We start from the raw sequence: 23,355 nt of genomic DNA, 5'->3' as shown, positions 1-23,355 counted from the left end.
AGACTCTTCACAATCACATACTTGAACTTCAGGGTGCAATTACTCAAGACAAGTGTCCCTGCAGAATATGAAACTACCTCGGCCAGTTTTACTACCTATGAAGTGTGGGCTTCTCAAACTACTCCCAAAGCTTTCATCATCTTAAATATCCAACAGTGAAAAAATAATCAGCATAAAAATGCTGGTTCTCGTTTGGCAAGTTCCTTACTTTTGCTCCAGCATTAGGAAAGTCATAGTTGGACTGGAACAACTTATATCAGCACATTTCATTTTGGGACAGGAGCCTTTTTTAGAGAGGGAGACAAAAATCAATTTGTCCATCCATTACTATCCAAAGTAAGCTACTCCAGTTTGCCAGCTATTGCTCTGAACTGGCATAAGATACAAGCCTACCTGTATTAAGCCAATATTTCTGGTTTCTTATCACAATACCAGCAGCAGCCTCAAGTTATATGGTGATGACTGTTTTCATTTCTAAACACAAGGCACACAAAAAATAATACATATTTAGGGTACCCTTAGCATCTATAATAATTCTGTCACATACATTTCTATCCAAATTCATAGCTTAGTTGCCTGTTTCCTGATAAGCCCTCACGTTTTATGGTGATAGCTGAGTAAATCTTCCAAAGTGAGTACATACATAGGTTTTATCTTCATGCTCACTACACACGTATGTTTGACCACCCAGCCTGGATACAAATGTGCAACAAACAGATCTACAGAACCAAACATACATTACTTTTATTCCCCACTTTGTTTCTAATATGAAAGATTTATAGCTTTCCTACAAAAGCTGAATCTTTTGCATGTGAACACTCACAGGATATTTGATGATATTAGGAAACTTGTTTACTTAGGTGTGATAATGGTACTGTGGGGGTTTTGGTGTTTTTTTAAATCATTACCATTTCCAGGTACATACAGAAATATTTACATATTTCTCCTATCACATCTAGGAGGGGAGATTGAGTAGATGAGATACAGATGAAACAAGATGAAACATGAGCTGGCAGTTGGTAAGCTGGGTGTTGGGTACATTGGGGCTTATCAAACTGTTCTCTCTACTTTTGTATATGTTTAAATTTTCTATAAAGTTTTAAGAAAACTTTTTGAAGTGTTAGACCATTTAGACACACACACAGGTGTGTAAATAGTATTTAGATACTAAGGTAGCATAATATTCAGCAAACCAAAATAACTGGGATTTTGAATTAAGAAAAGTAGCAGGGGGGAAAAAAAAGATAATCGCAGCAAGAAAGGTAATGGTGTTAACGGCAGACTTTGAACTTGGTCTTCTTTAAAATTAAAAGTTTTTCAAGCCCCAAAAGAAACTAGAAGGGCACATTTTCTCTCAAATGCCAAATGAATAGATATACACATCACAAGCCCAGGCAAATATTTATCAAAAGCAAAAATGAGTTCAGAAACTACTGCCTAAGTTATACCTATTTCTATTTGGCCTTCAGAAATGTCTATGGGAAACTACAGACCCCTCTTGCTTACTGAGAGGGGCCACGGGGCAGCCCTGGGTAACCATACAAAACGCACAACCACTTGTAACTAGATCTTACAAGTACTGTCCCAAACTAACCACCGATAGCAATCATGAACCAAATTCTAGGCAGCATTTTCTATTAGCATACATGCTGCTATGTCAATTCCTATTTTAAATCAACAGAGAAACAGAGGGAAAGAGGTCACACTGTACAGTACCCTCCCACCTCGGCCAAGTTGAAGCCACAGTTAGCATTATCCTAATAAGTGGTGAGCCTCAACACTCAAAACGATTGTGCACAATTCTTCTTAGCCAATAAAGCACCGGTTCTAGAACCAAAGGGTAACAGATTCAGTCACCAACATCAAAATCCATGGTCACCAATACCAGCAGCCACCCTCCCTTCCTCCCCAACCACTGGCCACCATCCACCACCACCATTACCACCAGCAGCCCAACCAAAAAGCAGTTCAAATAGAAAAAAAAAAAAAAAGGAAGGCTTCTGTTTAAAAATATATTAAACCTGAGACCCAAACACACACAGGGAACCAGCAATCTCAACCTGTACAGTTACTGCAAGTGAGATTTAAGCTGTCATTAACTACGCTGGCATATTTGATCATCTCAAATAATACCATAATAACAGCACAAAATCAAAGGGAAAGGAAAAAGTTTCCTTCAGGAACCTCTAACCAGGCCAAGTGCATAAAAGGCTAGAAACCAACTATCTTGATTTTGTGCTTAAGCAAAGCTGGACCAACTCTGCAGAATCTCCAAGCCTTTTCTGTGTGTGTGGTGTGTTGGGGATGGGGAAAGCAAGGCAGGGGGAGGGAAAAGGGGGGTTACATTTGTAGAGACCAATGACCCATGCCAGCACCAAATGGGATTCTTCCAGGTAAAGACAGTTTCCCCCTGACCCCTGGACAGTCTACCTCTAACTACCCACCCTCTTCCCCAGAAGCTGGTTAGAGGGCAGCAAAATGTGCTTTTGGAAATCAACACTGCAGGTACCCAAGGAATAAAGACTTGTATACACACACAAAGCCCATCAGAAAGAAAAGAGAGAGAAAAGAAACACACACACACACACACACATACACACACACACACACACCAAAAAAAATAAATTTAAAAAAGGAAAGGGAGAGGGACAATTGGGTGTCAAGCCCTTCAGATACCAGCTAGGATTGTATTCTTCCCTCCCACCAGTCGTCCCTTGTGTACCCTTTCCTGTCCTTTAACCAAACTGCTCCTATACACCCATGTGCATATATCTATGTGCACAAATATTATAATTAACCCTTCCTGTAACAGAGCCCCATGGGGAGCACAGAAAGATATTCCATCCTTTTCTCTCTGCTCTCCCCTCCTCCCTCCTTTCTCCCAACCAGGAGAAAACGCCCCCTTCCCCAGCTTCACCAGAAGAAGAAAAAAAAGAAAAGAAAAAAAAAAGGCAGCAGGGAGAGGGGGACAGAGACACCACAAAACACCATCAGTCTCCAGTTCCGAGGACACCCAGGAAAGGTATACACTACACACACACACACACACACACACACACACACACACAAGCACATATGGCTCCGTAGAAAGCACACACAGAGAACCGTCCACAGGCGCCCCAAACCCAGCAGAGACTTCCACCAGCTAAGAAGCCATGATTGGGGAGGGAGAGGAAGAAGGAGTAGGGGCAGAGCTATCTCCGTGGGGAGGGGGGCGCATTGTTGTGATGCCCGAACCCCTTTCTCCGTGCCCATCTGCCGCGGAGGGGGCGCGGGGAGGGGGGGCGCAGGGGACAGGCGAGCGAAAACGAGGAACCAGGGAGCCCAGGCAGGGCTTGGCGATTCCCTCCTACTGCCTGCCTGCCTGTCTGTCTGCGCCCCCCAGTTCCTATTCCCCCCAACAATAAGATCTCCAGCCTTAGACAGACAGACAGACAGACAGACACACCGGCCAGAGCACACCGTAGGCGAAGCTGACGGCGCCGGGCACCGCGAAAAATGGGGTCGTTGCATAGAAAGGAAAACCAGGGGGAGACGAGGGGGGTGTCCCCCTTACCTCCAGCGCTTCAAAAGTGACAAAGCTGGTCATGGCAAATCCATCAATGATGTCCTCTTCGGCCGACGTGGACTCCCTGCGCTTCCTCCGCGGGGGTCGGGGCCGGGACGGGGCGGCGGAGGACGGGGGCTTCCCATTGTCTTCCTTGTCGGAGCCCGACGACGAGGCGAGCGAGGGCGCCCGGGTCCGGCCGGCGGCGCCGCCAGCAGCCGCGCCGGCCCCCAGCCCGCCGCCCCGGGAGCGCCTCTCCCGGTCTCGCTGCGACCGCGACCGCCGCTTCTTGCGGAGCCCGTGGCCCCGCGCCGGGCCATCCATGGCTCCGCCGCGCCGGGGGCTGCCCCGCTCGCCGCCCGCCCGCCACAGGGCTCCGGCCGCGGCCGCACACGGAAATCAAAAATCAAAATAAAAAAATGACACCCACCCCTCCCTCCCTCCGCCTCCCCGCTCTCTCGGCTTCCCTCCGCCCCGAGGAGGGCGCGGGGGAGACGGCGGCCGAAAGAAGGGAGAGAGGGGAAGAAAGAGAGGAGAAAGGGAAGGGGGGAAGGGGCGGGGGGACGGGAGGAGGGACGGGCGCGAGGGCGAGAGGCGAGAGGCGAGGAGCCCAAGTGCGGGGCCGGCTGCCCCCCGCGGCCCCGCCGGGAGGAGGGTCGGGGGAGATCCCTGCGAGCGAGCGAGCGGCGCCCGAGCAAAGTAATGGCTGAACACACAGGTCTCCTTTAGAGGGAAAAAAAAATAACTCACCGAGCAGGCAATAAATCAGAATAGCGGAATGCTTTGATCAAGAGGCTGGGAGGCTCCGGGGAGCCCTCCCCGCGGCCATTCTCCGCCGCGCCCCCCCCTCCCTGCTCCCAGGTCCCCCAAATACGACTGCGCCCCCACCACCACCACCGAATCCAAAATCGGGTCCGAAAAAGGTCGCGGGAAAGTGGGGGGCAATGAACTTCACCCGCCCCTTCGCTCAGGAAAACACCCCCGCCGCCGCCTCGCCTCTCACACACGCCCCGGAGCAAACTCACTCCCAGGCTCCCAGGTTTTGAGGAAACGCGTCCAGGGGAGGCCGGGGCTGCCCGGCGATCGGAGAGGGAGGGGACCCCCCAGGGAGGGGAGCATAATAATGAAATAATTAGGGGAGGAGAAGGAGGAGGAGAGAGCGAAACTGGCAGAGGTGGAGGAGAGGGAGGTGGAGGAAGGGAAGGAGGAGGATGCTGGAGCAGTTGTGGGGTTTTTGCTTTTCGGGTCTTGGAGGGGGAGGAGGGCGGGGGGGAGCTGAAAGAAGAGAAGAAGCAGACAGACCCTGACGCTGCCACCCACCCCCCCCACCCCGATCTAAAAATAAAAAATAAAAAATAAAAATTCCAGTCCAGTCCCAGAGAAGAGGTCACCCTTCTTCAAAAAAATGGGAGGGGGTGAGTCTGTCGACGAGGAAAAGCAGAAAGAAATCTCCAGCGGGAGAGACACCGGGGTGCCGCCGCCGCCGCCACCGCCTCTTCGCTGCGCCCAGCCGGAGGGAGGAAGGCGATCGGGAAGCGCTGGGGACGCGGCGATCACCGAGCGGCTAAGGCTGCCGCCGGAGCCCCGAGCCGGAGGGTGCACAGCGTGTCCCCGGGCGGCTGCAGCGGGAGCACGGGCACAGCCCCATCCTCCGCCCGCCCGCCCGCCTCGCTCCGCGCCCGCTCCTCCCCCTCCGCGGCCGGCCCACCGCCGCCGCCGCCGCCGCCGCCGCCGCCGACTCAGCCCAGCCCCGCACCCGCCCGCGCGCGCCCGCGCACGCGCCCTCCCCGCGCCCGGCCCGGCGCGCGCTCCCGCCCCCGCGGCCCCGGCCGGCTGGTCACGTGGCCCCGGGCCGCCTCCGCCCCCGCCCCCTCCCCAGCGGTGGAGAGTGTGTAGAAAGCAAAAGGCTGCGGGCCGGCCGCGCTCCCGCGCCCAGGGCATGCGCGCTGGGGCGGCCGGGCCTGCGCACTGGGGGCGGAGGGGCGCGGGGAGTGGGCGGCGGAGGTGGGCTGGGGGGCGGCGGCGAGGGGGCCGCCTGCGTGGGGTCGGCTGCGGCCCCACAAAGTTAGCGCGCGAGGGTGTGGGAGCCGTGCCCCGATCCCGCCGGTCGCGCTGGGGATGCGTGGGGGCCACCGTCCCCTGGCTACTTGGGGCTCCCAGTTCCGCGCCTCCACCCCCTCCACCCCCCAGCACCCTCCTCGGGGAAACACTTGTCTCTCGACCCCCTGCCGCAGGCCCTCCGGAGGCTCCCCGGCCGCCTTCTCGGGTGCCCCACCCCCCCCAAAAGTGTCCTCCCTGGGCAACCCGCGCCGGGAGGGAAGGAGGGGTTTCTGCGAAGGGACACAAGGGGGCTTCCCTGGGAGGGGTCGCGCCTGGAAGCGCGGGCATGGGAGCGGGTGCCCCCAGGCGCAGACCTCGGCTCCCCTGGAGGGCACTGGAAGGCCCCACGGGCGGAGTTGGGAACTTTTCTTCCACGTGGTAGCACCACGCGTGCCCGAGTGACCCTGCACCGTGATGACCTCTGGACCCTCCTCGCCGCCTGCAAACCCCGGCGGCTTTTTGGACGCGCTGGCCGCGGCTTCGGAGCTGCAGCTGGAGGCCGAGGCCGAACTTGAACCTCAGGCAGTCTTGGCGGGCGAGGGGGCGGGGCTGGAGGGGCCGCACCGCTGGGACTGGGACCCTTAGCCATCCCCGCCTCGGCGGGCTACCTTTAGTATGGGTAAGGAAAGGGTCTTTCAGACTTTTCCTATCACTGCCTCTCCTGTCTCCGCAATGGAGCTCTTACAAAAAGTTGTACTGAAAAGCTTAGTGCAGCTGAGAATATGACAACAAAAGCGACTAGCCTTTCTGGATAAAATAGCTGTGCGGTTTTTTGTTTGTTTGTTTGTTTTTTCTGGGCACGAATTTATTTAGTATTTTCCGGCGTATAAGGCGACTTTTGAAAGGAAAAAAAGTCAACCGAAAATCGGGGGCAAAAGACCAAAATTGCACAAAAATTACCTGCAGACCTTGAAGGCAAAGTAAGTCTTTTCTTTGAAGTGGGGGGTAGTCTTATACAGTGAATATAGGCCTAAACCTATGTTTTAACTGTAAAAATTAGGGGGTCGTCTTATACGCCGGAAAATACGGGAACTAAGTTTAGAAATACAGCAGCAGCTCTTTCTCACTAGCCAGTTAGATACCCGCTTCCCTTTCTGTGCAGGCACTTAAACACCCTGACACATCACCCCCTGCCCCAGGAACCCCCACTTGGGGAGGAAGAAAAGGGAAATGAACTGACATTTGTTAATTGCTCACAATGATTCAAGCACATGCCAGACACTTGTACATGACATCTCTTTAGATTCTAAACGTGCACATTTATTTGTTTTTGTATTACTGGGAGGAGATGGTAGATAAAAACAGTGAGGACATGACAACCTGACATAACCAAGATTTGTTCATTCATTCATTCATTTGTTCGTTTAACAGTTATAGGGCCTATTACGTACCAAGCACAGTTGTAGGTACTGAGAATACAGTGGTACACAAAACGCAGAAGGTCCTTCCTCTTGGATCTTGTGTTCTATCAAGTAGGCAAGCCTCACTCATCTTACCCTTCCTAAGGACAATGGAATGGTTATTCATCCCCTTTAAATCACACTCTTCAGGTTCCCCATGTCTGGATCTTGATGGAACTGAGGTAGGAGACAGAATGGGACAATGGGAGGGGCCAGGTTCCCCATGTCTGGATCTTGATGGAACTGAGGTAGGAGACAGAATGGGACAATGGGAGGGGCCATGGCACCAGAACAAAGAGGAGCAACCACAGAAATGTAAATAAGACTTGAGCATTCTGCCTTTCCAGGGAACAATTCATTTGACCATAGGCAAGACTCTTAAATGACTAGTTTTCTCATCTGTAAAATCAAAAGATTTTCAATTACCTGTTCAAAAAGTTCCCTCTCAGGTCTACCAGTGGCCTCAAACGATGGCATCTTTTCCAGTAGACTGTGTGCTTTATTTCTTGAGAAATAGTGACTGATACATGGGATCTGATTGGACTTATTAGGGACAGGGTGCACCTTCCAAAAGAACCTGTCTCAGATAACTGAGTTAGCTAAAACAGTACCTCTGGACCAAGTGTAACCTTCTAGGATGCTGCCCCAACAGCTGCTGATATCCAGGCTGAAGTTATCAAATTCATGCCTACTAAAAATGGCAAATTCTTTTCAGTTTAAAGCAGGGATCTGGGGTCATTTTTAGGGTTTTTAGGATTGTAGAAGATGCTGTAGATATTGGTACATTTCAAGGAAAACTAGGAACTAATTTTGCATTTACGGTCACTTCTCAACAACTCTGGGTTAGTTTAAGGAAAGTGTGAAATTGGCAAATATAATAAAAAGTGTAATATTAGTGACTTTCCAGAGTAGCCCTTGGCAGTCTTGTCTTTAAAGAATATGTCTCATAGGAGGGGGGAAAAATGGATTGCAATGCACTGCATTCAAGAACCCTGCCTCTGGCAAGAGTAATTTGCAAATGCATTTTGGGATCCTGTTTAAATGTTTTTGTTGTGTTGTGTGTTTTTTTCAGGATCTAAGTGTAATGCTCCTAAAATTGATAATGTCTTTTGGGTGAGAGGTTCAATTTCCTTCCATCCGAGAATGAAAATTGTGGATTAGATTGCCCATATTTGTTTCCAATTCTCCATATTGTCTAAGTTGTAGGAGCTAATGATTAATAACCACCATAGCTAAGCACTAATTATGTGCCAGGCATTGTTCTATGTTGTGTTAACATAATACCTCATTTTTACACCTATTTTATGGTGGAATAAACTGAGGCTTGAGAGGGTTGTGTATAAACGGTATAGCTGTTTATTGGCAAGCTGAATTGGTCTGAGTGACTCTAAAACTTGTTCTCTTAATGGTTATACTGAAATTCTCTACTCAGAATGATTCCTCAAGGAATCAAATACTATGTACATAGTCGAACCATTTTTGGAAAACTGGTAATATCTACTAAATTTAAGGATATGAAAACCCTATGGCCCAGCAATTCATTTTCTAGGAATATATCAATGTCAAATGTATATCAAAGGTATCTATTAGACAGCTCAGAGCAACACTATGTATAATAACCCCAAACTGGAAACAATCTGAATGTTCATTAACAGTAAAATGGATAAATAATTGGTGATATGTCCATATAACAGAATATTATATAACATTAAGAGTGAACAGTCTGCTTCCAAATGCAGTAACATATATAAATCTCATTAATATAATGCTAAGTGAAAGGCAAAACTAATTTATGCTATCAGAAATCAGAATAATGGTCACTCTTGATGTGAACTAATGACTGGGAGAGGGCATGGTGGCACTTCTGGGAGGTTGGTCATGTTCTTTTTCTGGTTGCCCATGTGTGGTCAGTTTGTGGAAATTCAGCAAGATGTACTATTATAATACGTGCACTTCCCTGTATGTACCTTCAATATATCATACTTCAATAAATTGTGTACATGTCAATACCTATATAATACTTTATTTTTTAATGTATTCATAACACTGCCCAAATGCTGAAGCAATCGTAAAACGGATAAATACATTATAGTTTATTTATACAACTTTAAACAGCGTGAATATACAATGGAATATTGTATAGTAAACCAAAATAAATCAGAGCATATCTCCTGATTTCTTATGGGAAAAGTGAAAAATAAAACTTAAACTTGAAATGGGCATTTTGTATGAGCTTCTAATTCACATCAGCAAAATAGCTTAGGTGACTTTTTTGCCAAAAGATTGTAATTGATAAAGAGTAAAGCTAAAGAAATAACTCCAAAAGGGGGTTTCTTGTTTAGTAGGGAAAATTCTCACGTGGTTCCGGAATACACAAAGGAAAAATCTTACATCTGTGTTCAGGAATAAACTACTTAACCCAGGAGAGCCTCTCCAGTTGTACAATCATTTGTTTGAATCGATGATTAATACTCGAACTACATCTTGAACATTCAACCTTGACTAGTCTGAGGATACTATTATAGCTCAACTACTGGACTGAACTCTGAGGCTTCCACTAGCAATAGCTGTTTTTGGTATCAGATTTTCTAAATTACTAAATTTTTATATCCCTATAATTCTTGCACTCTGAACTCTGCCAACATGGCAATTATTAATACATCCTTCTTGATACTACATACTAGTATATAATTCCTGGATTTAATTTATTAAGAAAATTGATTTTTAACTCAAAGCAGCTAAGGTTTATGTTTTGGTCGTTTATAACTTTCACTTGTGTGTGTGTGTGCGTGTGTCTGCCCTGAGACAAGGTAGACTGAGGTGGTTAATGAATTTATCTCTATGCCATTTCCAAATGAGCAAATAAGGAAACTAACACATTGAGTGTCCCTTCTTCAACTCTCGTAAGTTGTTTTTAATGATAACTATTCCTAGGGAGAAGTGGTAGTTTACACTGACAGGTAGCCCATAAGCAATAACATTGTTACAACTTTGCCCTAATTTATCACCTGTTGCTTTAATTTTTTTCTGCAATGGAAGTTGCTTTCAAACTGCAGTTTTAATGTGTTGTTGTTTTTTAAAAGGTAGGGGAAGAAATATGTGGTTCGATTTGCTAAATGTTGTGCTGTTTTCCATAATATCATAACATAAACTTGCATCATCTCTGCAGGTGCCACTGATGAATGACACATTGATCAAAAGGTGTTCTTCAGGCCAAAACCAGTTTGGCTCAGAGCATTGGCCTGCGGACTGAAAGGTCCCAGGTTCGATTCCGGTCAAGGGCATGTACCTTGGTTGCGGGCTCGATCCCCAGTGTGGGGCATGAAGGAGTCAGCCGATCAAGGATTCTCTCTCTAATTGATGTTTCTATCTCTCTCTCTCCTTTTCCTTTCCTCTCTGAAATCAATAAAAATATTTTTTTCAAATATACCTGCTGGTGACCAAATGATGATCATGTAACAAAAAGACAATTCTGTCAAATTTAATAAGCTTTAAATATATTTTATTGATTTTTTACAGAGAGGAAGGAAGATAGAGAGCCAGAAACGTCAATGAGAGAAAAACATCGACCAGCCGCCTTCTGCACACCCCCCACCAGGAATGTGCCTGCAACCAAAGTACATGCCCTTGAATGGAATCGAACCCAGAACCTTTTAGTCCGCAGACCAACGCTCTACCACTGAGCCAAACCCGTTTCGGCCAAATTTAATAAGCTTTAGATTTTCACAGCACCAACCAGTCTTCTTATTCCTTCTCAGGACATTGCTTCCTACTTGAAGATTCATTTGACATGATCAGGGGGAAAATTGATGGGTAGTCATAAGAAAACACTGTAAATGACTTTTCAAAGCTACCAATGGAAGATCTCCATATTTATTACTGATTATAACTCTGAGGATCAATTTCTCTATTCGATTTGGTAGATGACTTGTGATGAATCTTGATTTTATTTTTATTTGAAGTGCAGTAGAGATCTAAAAGGATTAGATTCAGATAAGATACCATCCTGGTTGAGAAATTATCAATCCTTTGGAATTACATGAGGAATACTAGTATAATAAATTATAGTCCAGACCTAATTGCAAGCTCCTATTTATAAAAATCTAGTAATTATTTTACATTTCTGCTGTGTTCAAAGCTGCTTTCAGTCTGGTCCCAGTCACATTATCAACTGCCTTTATTCCAGCATAAATATTTCTATACATCCTAAGCTAGCTCTGGCCCAGAACTCTTCCATGCCTTTGTCCATGCTGGTCCATCACCCCAGAATCTCCTTTCCTGCCATCTGGACTTACTGAATGTCTGCTCATCCATCACAACCAATTTATTTATCAGGCTAACTCATTCGAAAAGCTTACTCCGATTACTACTTCCATTCAAAATTAATAACCTCTTTTCTGCTTATGTGGCACTTCAATTTGTGTATATTTTAATGTATTATTACATATTTTAAGATATAATGAGCAAACATGTACTTTCCCAGAACCTTAAGAAAAAGAACATTTCCAAAATACTTTAGCAAACCTCCTCTGGAATTGTGTCTTCCCTCTTCCCCCTCTTTTACCCCTAGGGATCATTGTCCTGAATTTCATATTTACCATAGCATGTTTTTAAATTTATATAAATATATCTATCTATATGTAATCTTCTAGAACTCATCTCTTATAGTCAGTGTTTTATTTGTGACAGTTGTTGGTATTGATACATATAGTAGTTCCTGTGCATCTATTTTCGTTGTTGCCTAATATTCCAGTGTATGACTATTTCATAACTTATTTATTTATATCTTGTCCATAGCCATTTAAGTTTACAAGTTTATTTGTCATTGCAAATAATGTGAGTGTATAAGGAAACATAGCCCCCCATTTTTTATACTGTTGTAAAGAAACTTACCACACTTTTGTATTAGTTTGTTATATACATATCCCATGACTTTGCCTATAACTTAGTAAACCCAAGAGGATAGTGACTGGATACACAATGGCAGGTGTTCAATAAATATTCACTTATTCAATATCTTATCCTTTTTATGTTTGAGTTTAGATTTTATAAACTCAGGCTGATGCATTTTAATTATAGTACAGATGAAGACTTGAATTTTGGGGTTCTTATACTTCAGAAATCCTAAAAGGAAACCTGAGGGACAGTTTATTTGGTAAGACTTAGTATTAAATTGAGTTCCTACCAAACATCTGTCTTTAAAAATGAGCTGGTAGTATTTCTGAGTTCCTCAATGCCTCTGTTAAATTTGGAATACAGTGGATGTTTGTCTAAGAAATTGTTATCTAATTTTTCTTTAAGTGCCACTATTCTTTTGAAAAACCCTATAAAAAAGAGAACAACATCTTCATTTGCGATAAAAATTTCTCAACATTCAGAACAAATAAACGGATTATCATTTCAACTATCCAATTAAAAAATATTGTCGGTTTTCTTGAATGGGCTCATATTACCAGGAATTTTCATGAAATAGTAATTTAAGCAGCAGGATAATTGATAAGAAGTGAACTAACAGAAGAAAATATTGATAATTTAAACCATTTCTATGTTGCCAATATAATTTTTCCCTACATATGTTTTTCCCCAAAGTTTCATTTCTTAAATTTAAAAGAGGAGTATTATATACTCAAAGGTATTTTCAGCAATATTATTTATAATAGAGAAAAACAAAAATAACACGCATGTCCTACAATGAATGATAATTAAGTAACTTAAAACAGATAAATGATAGAATTTTATGGTTTTATTAAAATTACACATGATTTTGTGAGAATATGTATTTGTTAACTAATGAAGATAGAATTGTACATATTTTGTGATTGATTTTATAATTGTTCAATTATATATTGTTTGTATAAAGTTTAGAAAGAACAAAACTACATATTATATAGTTGCTTTATTTTAGAGGTAATGTGAATGAGAATTCATTGTTAAATCCTGTTGAATTTATTTAATGATAAACAAATTTTTGTAAGTATAACATTTCTTTTCAAGTGAGATGTGTGTTTTAGGGTGACCAACTGTTCTGGCTTGCTTGGAACAGAAGGGTTTCCCAAGATAGAGGACATTCATTGCTAAAACTAGGACCATCCTGAGCAAAATGGGACAGTTGATCACACTACAATGTGTATTTGATTGGTAGCAGAAGGTGGGAAGAAATCATAATTTTATTTAATTTCTCAGGAAATAAACTAGATAACAGTTTTGGTCACTGACCACAAGTTATTTATTTTTAAAATTCTACTCTCCCATGTTGTGGCTAATTTTGGAAAACTGCACACAAATCTTAATGAAACAACCTTCTTCTAGCTACATATTTACCTGGTATCTATTTCAACACATGAAATTACCCTCAGCACACATTAATTGACATAATTACTGAAACATCAAAATCAGATTAGCCACTGTAGCTCAAAAGGAAAAAAAGAAAAGAAAGTATTGCTCCAGCAAATTGCAAAGGTGTTAAGAAGGGCTTGAAAAGGATGTTCAACTTGTAGGTAGTTTTAATTTAAATAAAGCTTATAAAACATGACTTTTATTATTTAATCACTAGACAATTCTGGGTTATCAACAGTATATTTTGGCTATGTTGCCGCTAAGAAATAAGTCTTTATAATATCCTGCACTTTGTTGATTGCTCTTATAATCTCTATTGTGCATTGTGCGCTCCTGTTTGAAGACAAATTGTATCCACTACTATTATCTCTTTTCATAATTAACAATCATACAGTTATTCTAAACCACAACAGCAGCAACAATGACATCTTTGTATTTGCAAAAAGCTTACTTTTCAAATTCCTGGCTCTTTTTCCTAAAACACTGACTTCATAGTAAAACAGTGTTTTCCCTGCCATGGGTTCGAATCGTCTGATATTAATAAATTAGAGAAACATGAAGATGACAAAGGAAGCCATGTTAGGATAATTCCACAAGGCCAAAAAGTCTTTGCTAGGACTTCTTTACTTCTATTGCTTGAATACATGGCATCTATGGTTTCATGGTCTTTCATACTTCATTTCCTATGCCGAAATGTTCTTGCCACTTAAAATGTAATCTCTTGCACAATTCATCTTCCATGCTCTCTGTTCCAGCTGCTGTGTTATTAGTAGTATACCTTTGCTTTTCAGGCTCTTTTATCAAAGCTCATTAGCATTCTTTATCATCATCATGAATATTGCTCTTATTATTTATTTTTGCTCTTCTGTTGCAGACTGTCTTTCTCTTTATTGCAATGTTTGATTTGTTTTCCCTATCATTAATAACTAGTCCCACACATTAGTACAGAATTCTTCTTTTGTTGAAAATGAACTCTGATAAATCAGAGCAATATGAAGAAAAAAAATGTAGACATTCAATTCTTCAAGATTCTTTGTTACTCTCACTTGATCACATGAAATCAAGCACTTCTCTCACATTATTAATTTCTAATCTGTTTCCTTTTAATAATACCTCAATTTAATCTAACAAAAATATAGAATTATTACAACCAAAAATATAATGGGGGAGAAAAGAAATAAAGGAAACTGTAACTCACTGTAAAAAACACACAAAGATTTTTATGCACTGTTTGTATTATATGTGCCCGTTATTCTTAAGCTCTAAGTCTTGTCTCATACCACAGAGAAATTGCAAATACAAAAACAGTTTAGTGTATCCTTTCTGTTCAACATCTAACAAAGGCTTACTTAGATTCTGCACAATAGGCGCCCCAACCTGAGCCTTCACTTAACACTGCTTAAAATGTAACAGCATGTCAAAGCTTCTCACTCTGCTACAACCTCTCTCTCTCTCTCTCTCTCTCTCTCTCTCTCTCTCTCTCTCTCTCGCGCGCGCGCGCGCGTGCGCGTGCGCGCGCGCACACACACACACACACACACACACACACACACACACACACACGACCAGCATTTATCTCTGATCAAGTCCACATTAACCAATTATTTCCTCTATCTGCCAGAGGTGTATTAATCTATACTAATAAAAGCCTTGGTAGCCCTCACACCCTTGTGACCTCACATCATCTTAAGATAGCTATCCCATGTCATCACAAGGTGGCTGCTCCCACATTATCACAAGATGGTTGTCACAAGATGGCCAGCAGGGGAGGGCAGTTGGGGGCCATTGGGCCACCAGGGGAAGGGCAGTTGGGGGTGATCGGGCCAGCAGGGGAGCAATTAGGCATCAATACGTCCAGCAGGGTAGCGGTTAGGAGGGCAGTCAGGCAGGCAGGCAGGTGATTGGTTAGGAGCCAGGAGTCCCAGATTGTGAGAGGGATGTCTGACTGTGGGATTGGGCCTAAACAGGCAATTGGACATCCCCTGAGGGGTTCCAGATTGGAGAGGGTGCAGGCTGGGCTGAGGGAATTTTGTGCACTTACCTATATAATATTCCTTGCAAAAATCTGTAACTTTACTCATTGGGGCACAGCTAGGCAAATCTAAAGTGAGGGGCGGTCTGCAAAAAACTGCAATAAACGCTTTAAAAATGTCAACATCATGAAAAGAAAAAAAAAAAACACAAAAAGGCTGGGAAATTATAGAACAAAGGAGGGTAAAGAGAGAGAACAGTTGAATCAACAGGTAATCCTTGTTTGTATCCTAGAATACAAAAAAACAAATAAATAAAGCAACATAGGACATTATTGGAGCAATTGGGGAAATGTGAATACAGAGTACATTTTCTCTATGAATTGTCTCGTAGCTATGTGGAAGAATGTCCTTTTTCTTAGGAGATAAATGATAAAGTATTTACAGACCGAGCATCATGGTGTCTGCAATAAATTCTCAACTGGTTCAACAATGCCTACATATCCAGAAAAGGAGTAGAGAAAGAGAGGGAGAGAGGAAGCCAAGATGAAAAAAAGTTAAGAATTGGTAAATCTAAGGGAAGGGTATATGATCTTCATTGTGTAGTCCTATAATTTTTCTGAATGTTTGGAATATTACAAAATAAAAAGCGGGAGGAAATATATTAAGCCCAAACCTTGTATTTCTCAGGAAAAGCAGTCCAGAAGTTTATACATTAAACAAAAAATGTTTTTCTTCAGACCTACTCGAAAAGGCAATGGACACCAAATGTGTGGGTACAAACTTTACTGTAAAATAAGGCAAGATCCTCAGCAGCAGGACATTACTCTGTAGATTACATTGCTATATATGTATTTGTTTCAGGAAATATATATATACATATACAGGTATATATCCTATTCAGTAATATATATAATTACATATTTATTTGTACATGCATTTATATATCATTAGAGATATTATACTCAACGATACCCTTTTTACACATAAGCTCTCTGAGCCTTGTCCAATGTCACACAGCTACATAGAAATAGAGCTAGACTTAGAACGCAGGAGTCCTATATTATTAACTATTCTAGACTTCTTCATTTAGTTACTTCGACAAAACAACAGCAACAATAGTCAATTTAGAATTTCCCAAACTATTTCATTTTAATAAGCGTTTATTTTGGCCCTGGCCTGTGTCCCTCAGTGGTTAGAGTGTCAGCCCGTTCACCAGGGGTCAAGGGTTCAATTATCAGTTAAGAGCACATACATGGATTGCAGGTTCATTACCAGCCCCAGTCGTGAAGGGGAGGGGTGTGTGGGAGGTAACCAATTCATATGTTTCTCTCACATCAATGTTTCTCTCTCTCTCTCTCTCTCTCTCTCTCTCTCTCTCTCTCTCTCTCTCTCTCTCTCTCCCCCCCCTCTCTCTCTCCCTTTCTCCCTCCCTCCCTTTCACTCTACCTAAAAGCAACAGAAAAATATCTTCGGGTGAGGATTGAAAAAAAAAAAGTTTATTTTGTGTGTGTGTAAATGAGTCCTACCGGATCCCTTTCTCTTTTTCTACCAATCATCTGTGAAAACCAGGCTAAGAGTAGCAGAAAGGGCAGTACCAACATTATAGTCCATGTGACCTTAAAAGCAAGCAAACCTTATTATTTAAATGAGTAATGGATAGTCCTGAGCATTATCAGTCACTCCAGATATGACAGAAGTACACTTCTTGTAAGAACACCAGAGTAAAAACCTTTTCAGCGTTGCACTTGTCTCCAGTAAGCAACATGGAGATGACAATAATGAGAATGCTGTCTTTTATGCAACTTTCCCCCAGAAATATCCCATATTGGAAAATGGAATCTGACATAAAATTAAGTTGGCTTGTTAAACAGTCTCATTTCTCCTAGCCCTTCAGGTCACTTCTATTTTGCAAACAATGTATGTATGGAGTGCCTTAGAAACCTTTCCTTGCCTTTGGTAATGAAGATCCTTCCTTTCCCCCCCTGAAGAATTATGACCAACTTATTCTCTTTAAAATGTGGATATATTTGATATCTGAACACAATATGTATTTCTTTGCTCTCTCCCTTAAGTACTATCCTAGCATAACTTAATTGTTCCTAACTGAAATGATAAAACTCTACATTCAGGCATAAAGTGCTATATATGGAAATATCTTCCACATGATGCTAATCTACAAATTATTATTCTTTTAGAAAAAAAAAGTCATTTAGGCACATGTATTGTATCAGAATCCCAAGGCAATGAAAAAAGACTTTCTTGGGTTATATTAAAAATAATTTCATTCACCCTCAGCTGGGCAAACCTAGAGGAAGATTAGGAGATAAGTTGCCCACATTTATCATCATACATTCGATCAATACATTCACTAGACATTTCCCCTGGCATACTATTAAACCAACCCCCTCTTCTAGGAAGATAAAACTCTTTAAACAGAAAATAAGTAGACAGTGATGAACAGCAATATTATCCCTGCCTACAATTTAAGTTCCTGGGACTTTGGTAAACTTCTGAATCCTCCCTGATCTGGACACAAATTGTATTTCCCTGCTCTCTGGGGAAGATAATTTGAATGACTTGCTCTCTTGCTAGATGTTATAGGGCAGAAGAATGATTTCTATACTTATAGAATGAGTAACAGTGGCCTAGGATTTCCATAGATATGAACACTATAACCCTACTACATAAGGAATTGAGTTGCTTCTGCAGTCCAGCTTCTTGATTCCTGGGCACCAACTTGGATATGCATGGGTAACTTTGAAGGATCCTTACCTCAGGGTAGTATATTAGTCAGGGTTCTCCAGAGAAAAAGCACAATAGGGAAGCTCATATATTCATATAGCCCATGAATTATGATGATTCTACTTATGATTTTTTTAACTTTATAATGGCGCAAAAGAGAAATACATTCTATAGAAACAGTTTTTTCAAATTTTGACATTTTCCTGAGCTAGGAATATGCCATTTGATATTCTCTCCTGATGTGAGGCAGAGGCAGAGAGCCACAGTTCCCAGCGAGCCATGTGATCAGGATGGTAAACACCTGATACTCTATAGTGTACTGTGTTGTCAGCGTTTTTTGGATATTGTGTTCTGAGCATATGTCAGGCTATGCTACGATGTTTGGTCAATTGGGTGTATTAAGTGCACTTTTTGACTGAGAATATTTTCAACCAACTATGAGTTTATTGGGACATAACCCCATAGTAAGTCGAGGAACATCTTTTCCATTTATGTACTTTTTCAAATACTCCAACATTTCTGCCTATCACTTCCATATTTTGCTGGAACTTCTCTCCCAGAGCCCTCCAATCTGTCCTAGGAGCTCCTCAGATTGCTGCATCATTGTGATTCTTGGGTTTTCCTCAACCATCGTGCCAAAACTTACCTAAGCCACTTTTCTGAGTTACACCCCATCTCTCCTGAATCCAAAATCCCCCTCTTTCCTAGTTCCTCCCTTGCCTTGTGCAACATACCTCCAGTAGGGAACATGGGTGGAAGCATTATAAATTCTTGAATGGCTACAAATTTATTTATCTTATACTCACATTTGATTGGTAGATTACCTGGGAACAAAATTCTAAGTTGAAAATCATTTCCCTTCAGGATATTGAGTCATTGCTTCCTTCACTTTAAGCTTCCAATTTCACTGTGGAGAAGTCTGAATCTAATATAATTTCTAAACCATTATATGAGATATCTTTTCCCACTCTGTAAGATTTTTTTAAAGGCTATTTTTTAAGAGCACTTTTAGGTTGAGAGAAAAATCAAGGGCAAAGAACAGAAATTTCCCATATATCCTGTCTCCGCCCTTCCACCCCCCTCGCTTTGCCTGCACAGCTCCAGCCCCTCCCCCTTCGACCCCCCAGATTTTTAACATCCTCCACCAGAGTGGGTCAATTTTTACAACTTGCTTCTGTGGCCCAGCTTTTTGAACCTCTATTGACACACCATAATCACCCAAAGTTCATAGTTTACCTTAGGGTTCCCATTGTTTGGACAAATGTATAATAATATGCTTTAAGCATTCAGGGAGTAGGACATTCTAAGCTGGGATGTTTTTGTTTTTGCTTTAGTGTCCTCCTCTTCATTTCCTGGAACTTCTGTTACTCACATGTTGACCCTCCTAAAATGATCATCTTATTATTTTTTCTCTCATATCTTCCATCTCTTTCTCTTTTTTTTGTTTGTTTGTTTGTTTGTTTTTGTCTTACTTTCTGGGAAATTTCTTCAAAACTGTCTTCAAACCATTCCACTGAATTTGCTTCCCAGCTTTTAATTTCAAAGAACTTTTTTTTGTTCTCTGACTATCCCATTTTTAAGGCACCCCATCCTTGTTTTGTGCATATATTAGTTTGGTTTCTCTCTCTAAGGCTGTTCTTGGTTGTTATCAAAATTTTCTTCTACTCTCTGAATTTTTAAATTTCCATTTTCTAATCCCTCCTCACCCTACATGCCCACCTGCATTGTTCACTTGGATCTCTGTCTTTCATGTTGGAAGCTTTCCTCCAATGTCTGGTACCCTGGGTGTCTATTCCTACTATAGTGTCAGACTGATTGGACAACCATTTGGTCAACAGCTTAACCAGTCGCTATGATGTGCCCTGACCACCAGGGAGCATATTTTCTGATTGGTAGGTTAGCTTGCTGTTGGGGTCCAGCTGATCAGGACTGGGAGAGATGGGCTGGACACGCCCTGGAGCCCTCCCTCAGTCCTTCCCCAGCCTCTAAAATATTTCTTCTAATTAATTTCTTTTCCTTTCAATGTGCACAAATTTGTGCACTGGGCCTCTAGCTTGACAGTAACAAGCTAATTGGAAATACCAGGTTTCACAGAATATTGGGACCAGAAGAACTTCATCTTAGATTGATAAACTTCAAGTTGGCTTTGCACTGATATGACCTGTAAATGCTGGTGTATTTAGGTTTCCCCCTAAAACTTTTTAGTTTTGGCAGGCTTGGTTGTGAGGAGAAGAGAGATGTAAGTTTGGCCCTGGCATTCTAAGCACTTACCTAGGTGAAGATTGCAAGGTTGCAGACCAGTGCCATTAGCTTCAGCACAATTACTGCACAATTACTAAGCTTAAGAGGGTTGATAGGACTCCTTTTGTGTGTGTGTGCCTTTTTCTCAAAATAGATTCATACTCAGAATTGAAAATTTCAGAAGCTAAAACCACTCTACTGCATATTTTAAACAGGGGAACAGGTTGGCTTTTTGTCACAATGAAGCAAAATATTCCTGACAAAAAAATTCCTGCTCTTTCTCAAGTTTGCCAGTTTGGATGTTTCTCGTTCCCCAGAAACTGCTGGAAACAGCCCAGCATAGTAGGGGGAATATGTTTGGATCCATCTGTGTATGTTGAAACTCTGAAGCTCAGCCAAGACATGAAGTCATTCTAGGGTCTAGGAGATTTAAGTAAAAGCTTAGAACATCACTAAATTGTAACAGATGAACTGGATTCCAACCAAAAATATAGATATGTTACAATATTGTGTTCACAAACAAATGTCTACACTATTGTACTGAGAGGTTAGAGAAATGCAAGTGGAGGCTGAGGTTTGACTTGTTGCTGCCAACCAAAATATATCTTCTATAAAACAAAATATAACTTTGAGAAGGGCAGAAAGGAAGCAGTTCTGCCTAGTGTTAAAGTAAGCACACCTGCAAACAACTAATTAGTCAACAATATAAAAATACTGCCTATACAATATAGTTCAAATCAGAAAGAATATGTATCTGATAATGAGAGATGGATTTTTATCACAAGTTAAGTCAATATTTTAAAATATATATAAGCCCTAGATGGTTTGGCTCAGTGGATATAGCATGGCCCAAGGACTGAAGGATCCCGAGTTTGCTTCTGGTCAGGGGCAAGAACCTCAGTTGCAGTCTCTAGCTCTGGTTGAGGAGTGCTGTGTCTTTCCCCACTCCCTTCCACTCTCTCTAAAAATCAGTGGGAAAATATCCTTAGGTGAGGATTAACAAACAAACAAACAATACAAAAAAACATATTTTAAGATTTTGGAAAAGTTCCCAATTCTGATATTTACAATTTAAAGACTAAGATTGAGTTTTTGGAGAGGAAAATTTGACATGGGCATATATTTAGGAAAGCAGAATATCTGGATGCTCACTATTCTCTTTTGGGTTCCTCCAAACTCCAATATTTTTAAAGATGAGACAAAGCAACATTATGAGCCTTTATGCTAAGGTGGTCCAAATGGTCTAAACAGTTTGTTCAAAGCCTTATTTGTTTGAGACACAGTATACCCATTTAACTTCTAGATAACTGTTGACATCATCTTCTTATCTTCAAATCACTGACAGTCAGCTTCCTGGAACTTTATCTTTAGTCAATAATGAAAGATACACACACAAATTTATGTACAATCTATAATAATCTATAATAATCAAAGCATAATATGCTAATTATGCTGGACAGCCAAATGACCTTCCAGACATCATCCTGGATGAAGCCATTGTGGCAGGAGCTGAGGCAGAGTCATTTAGGGGTGATCAGGCAGGCAGGTGAACGGTTATGAGCCAGCAGTCCCAGATTGCAAGAGGGATGTTCAACTGTCAGGATCCCTGCAGGACCAGGCCTAAACTGGCAGTTGGACATCCCGTGAGGGGTCCTGGATTATGAGAGGGTGCAGGTCAGGTTGAGGGACCCCTCCTCCTATGCACGAATTTCATGCATCAAGCCCCTAGTGAGTCATAATAGTAAAAAATTGGAGGCTACCTAAATGTCCAACTTTTAGGGATTGAAAATGGGAAAATCATTCGAACTAGAAAAATAAAAAATAAACATCTGCCAGCTTTCCAGAGTTTGACTTGCTGTGTTTATGCACTCACCGTCTAAATATGTAATAAGCTTAAATGATTTAAAAAAGCATATGAAAATATCTGAGAATAAAATGAAGATCCAGTTGACCCTAGATGTTCGGTTTATATGATGCCAAGAACCTGAGATTGTTTGTTTGTTTGTATGACATACATACACACAGATCTTAAGTGTATAGCTAGATGAATTTTTACACATGTACATGTATATATGTAACCACCATTTAGATATAGACATATAATTTTTCCAGCACCTGGGGAGGGTTCCTCTTGCCATTTATCACCCCAGTTGCCCAACCCAACTCCCCACAGGTAAGCACTATTTTGACTATGCAGGGTTTTTGAAAATATTGATCAAACAGCTAGATTTCTCCAGTTAGAAAAAAATGTTTGGTACAAAAATAGTTGGACTTAATGTTTTATTTTTCCTTTGTATTGTTCAGTCCCAGTGCCACACTCACAGAGGGAATCAATTTATTTCCTGGCACTATCTCTGTCAGTGTCTATAATTTTCTACAACGAAAGAGGAAAACAAAAATTTGTCCACCTATCCTTTTAGCTGTGGGAATTGCTGAAATATATCTTTACCTTCTTAAATTTTTCTTTTAAGTGGCAAAGGACCACAAAAGAAACTATTGATAATAAACAACAACGATTTTAATTAACAACCCAGTTCATAAATTTAAATATTTACAAACAGCTACCTTTCCCTTGTCCACCAAGACCCATTAAGTCAAAACACTGGATTCTTTAGAAAAGCAACAAAGAGATGAGGCTTGGAGGGGTTAGGACAGCTGTCCTACAGGAGGTCGCTACCAAATATCCTCCTTCACACTTTTTAAAACTCCAATGATCTCTCTCTGGGAAGGTTAAAGGGAATTAATCTTTCATGCCTTAGAGTTGACCATGAATTCAACAGTTTCCCGACACCTAGCAGAAACATCAGTATTGGAGTGAGGGCTTGAAACTGTATCTAAGAGGAACAGGAGAAAACCTTCTTTCATCTTTCTTTCCCTTCCGTTTCCTCTTCTTGTTTCTCTTCCTCTTCTATCTTGCATTTGTCATTTCTTCCTCCTAGGACTTAGGCTGATTTTAGTAGAGTTATTGTGGAGGCAGAGTTTTAATAGTTAAATAGACTTTGATGGGCCACTTTTG

At 41.9% G+C, this 23,355-nt stretch overlaps 1 protein-coding gene across 9 annotated transcripts in view; it reads right to left on the bottom strand.

The window, feature by feature from the left end:
- The window catches only part of AUTS2 (activator of transcription and developmental regulator AUTS2), a 1,013,113-nt gene extending 1,008,989 nt beyond the window's left edge, over positions 1–4,124 (bottom strand). For 2 of the 9 annotated variants that reach the window (XM_045571218.1, XM_045571221.1), the window contains exon 1: positions 3,557–4,123. In XM_045571218.1, coding sequence (XP_045427174.1) covers positions 3,557–3,871 — 315 coding nt within the window. In that variant the 5' untranslated portion in view covers positions 3,872–4,123. Of the gene's footprint in view, positions 1–3,556 lie in introns of all 9 variants that reach the window. The other 7 variants (XM_045571219.1, XM_045571220.1, XM_045571217.1 and 4 more) reach the window with 5 other exon arrangements.
- Positions 4,125–23,355: the final 19,231 nt, after the last annotated feature.

Source organism: Pipistrellus kuhlii, unplaced genomic scaffold, assembly GCF_014108245.1.
Source record: "Pipistrellus kuhlii isolate mPipKuh1 unplaced genomic scaffold, mPipKuh1.p scaffold_m20_p_4, whole genome shotgun sequence".
Lineage (NCBI taxonomy): Eukaryota > Metazoa > Chordata > Mammalia > Chiroptera > Vespertilionidae > Pipistrellus > Pipistrellus kuhlii.
This window is presented reverse-complemented; position numbering and strand designations above follow the sequence as displayed.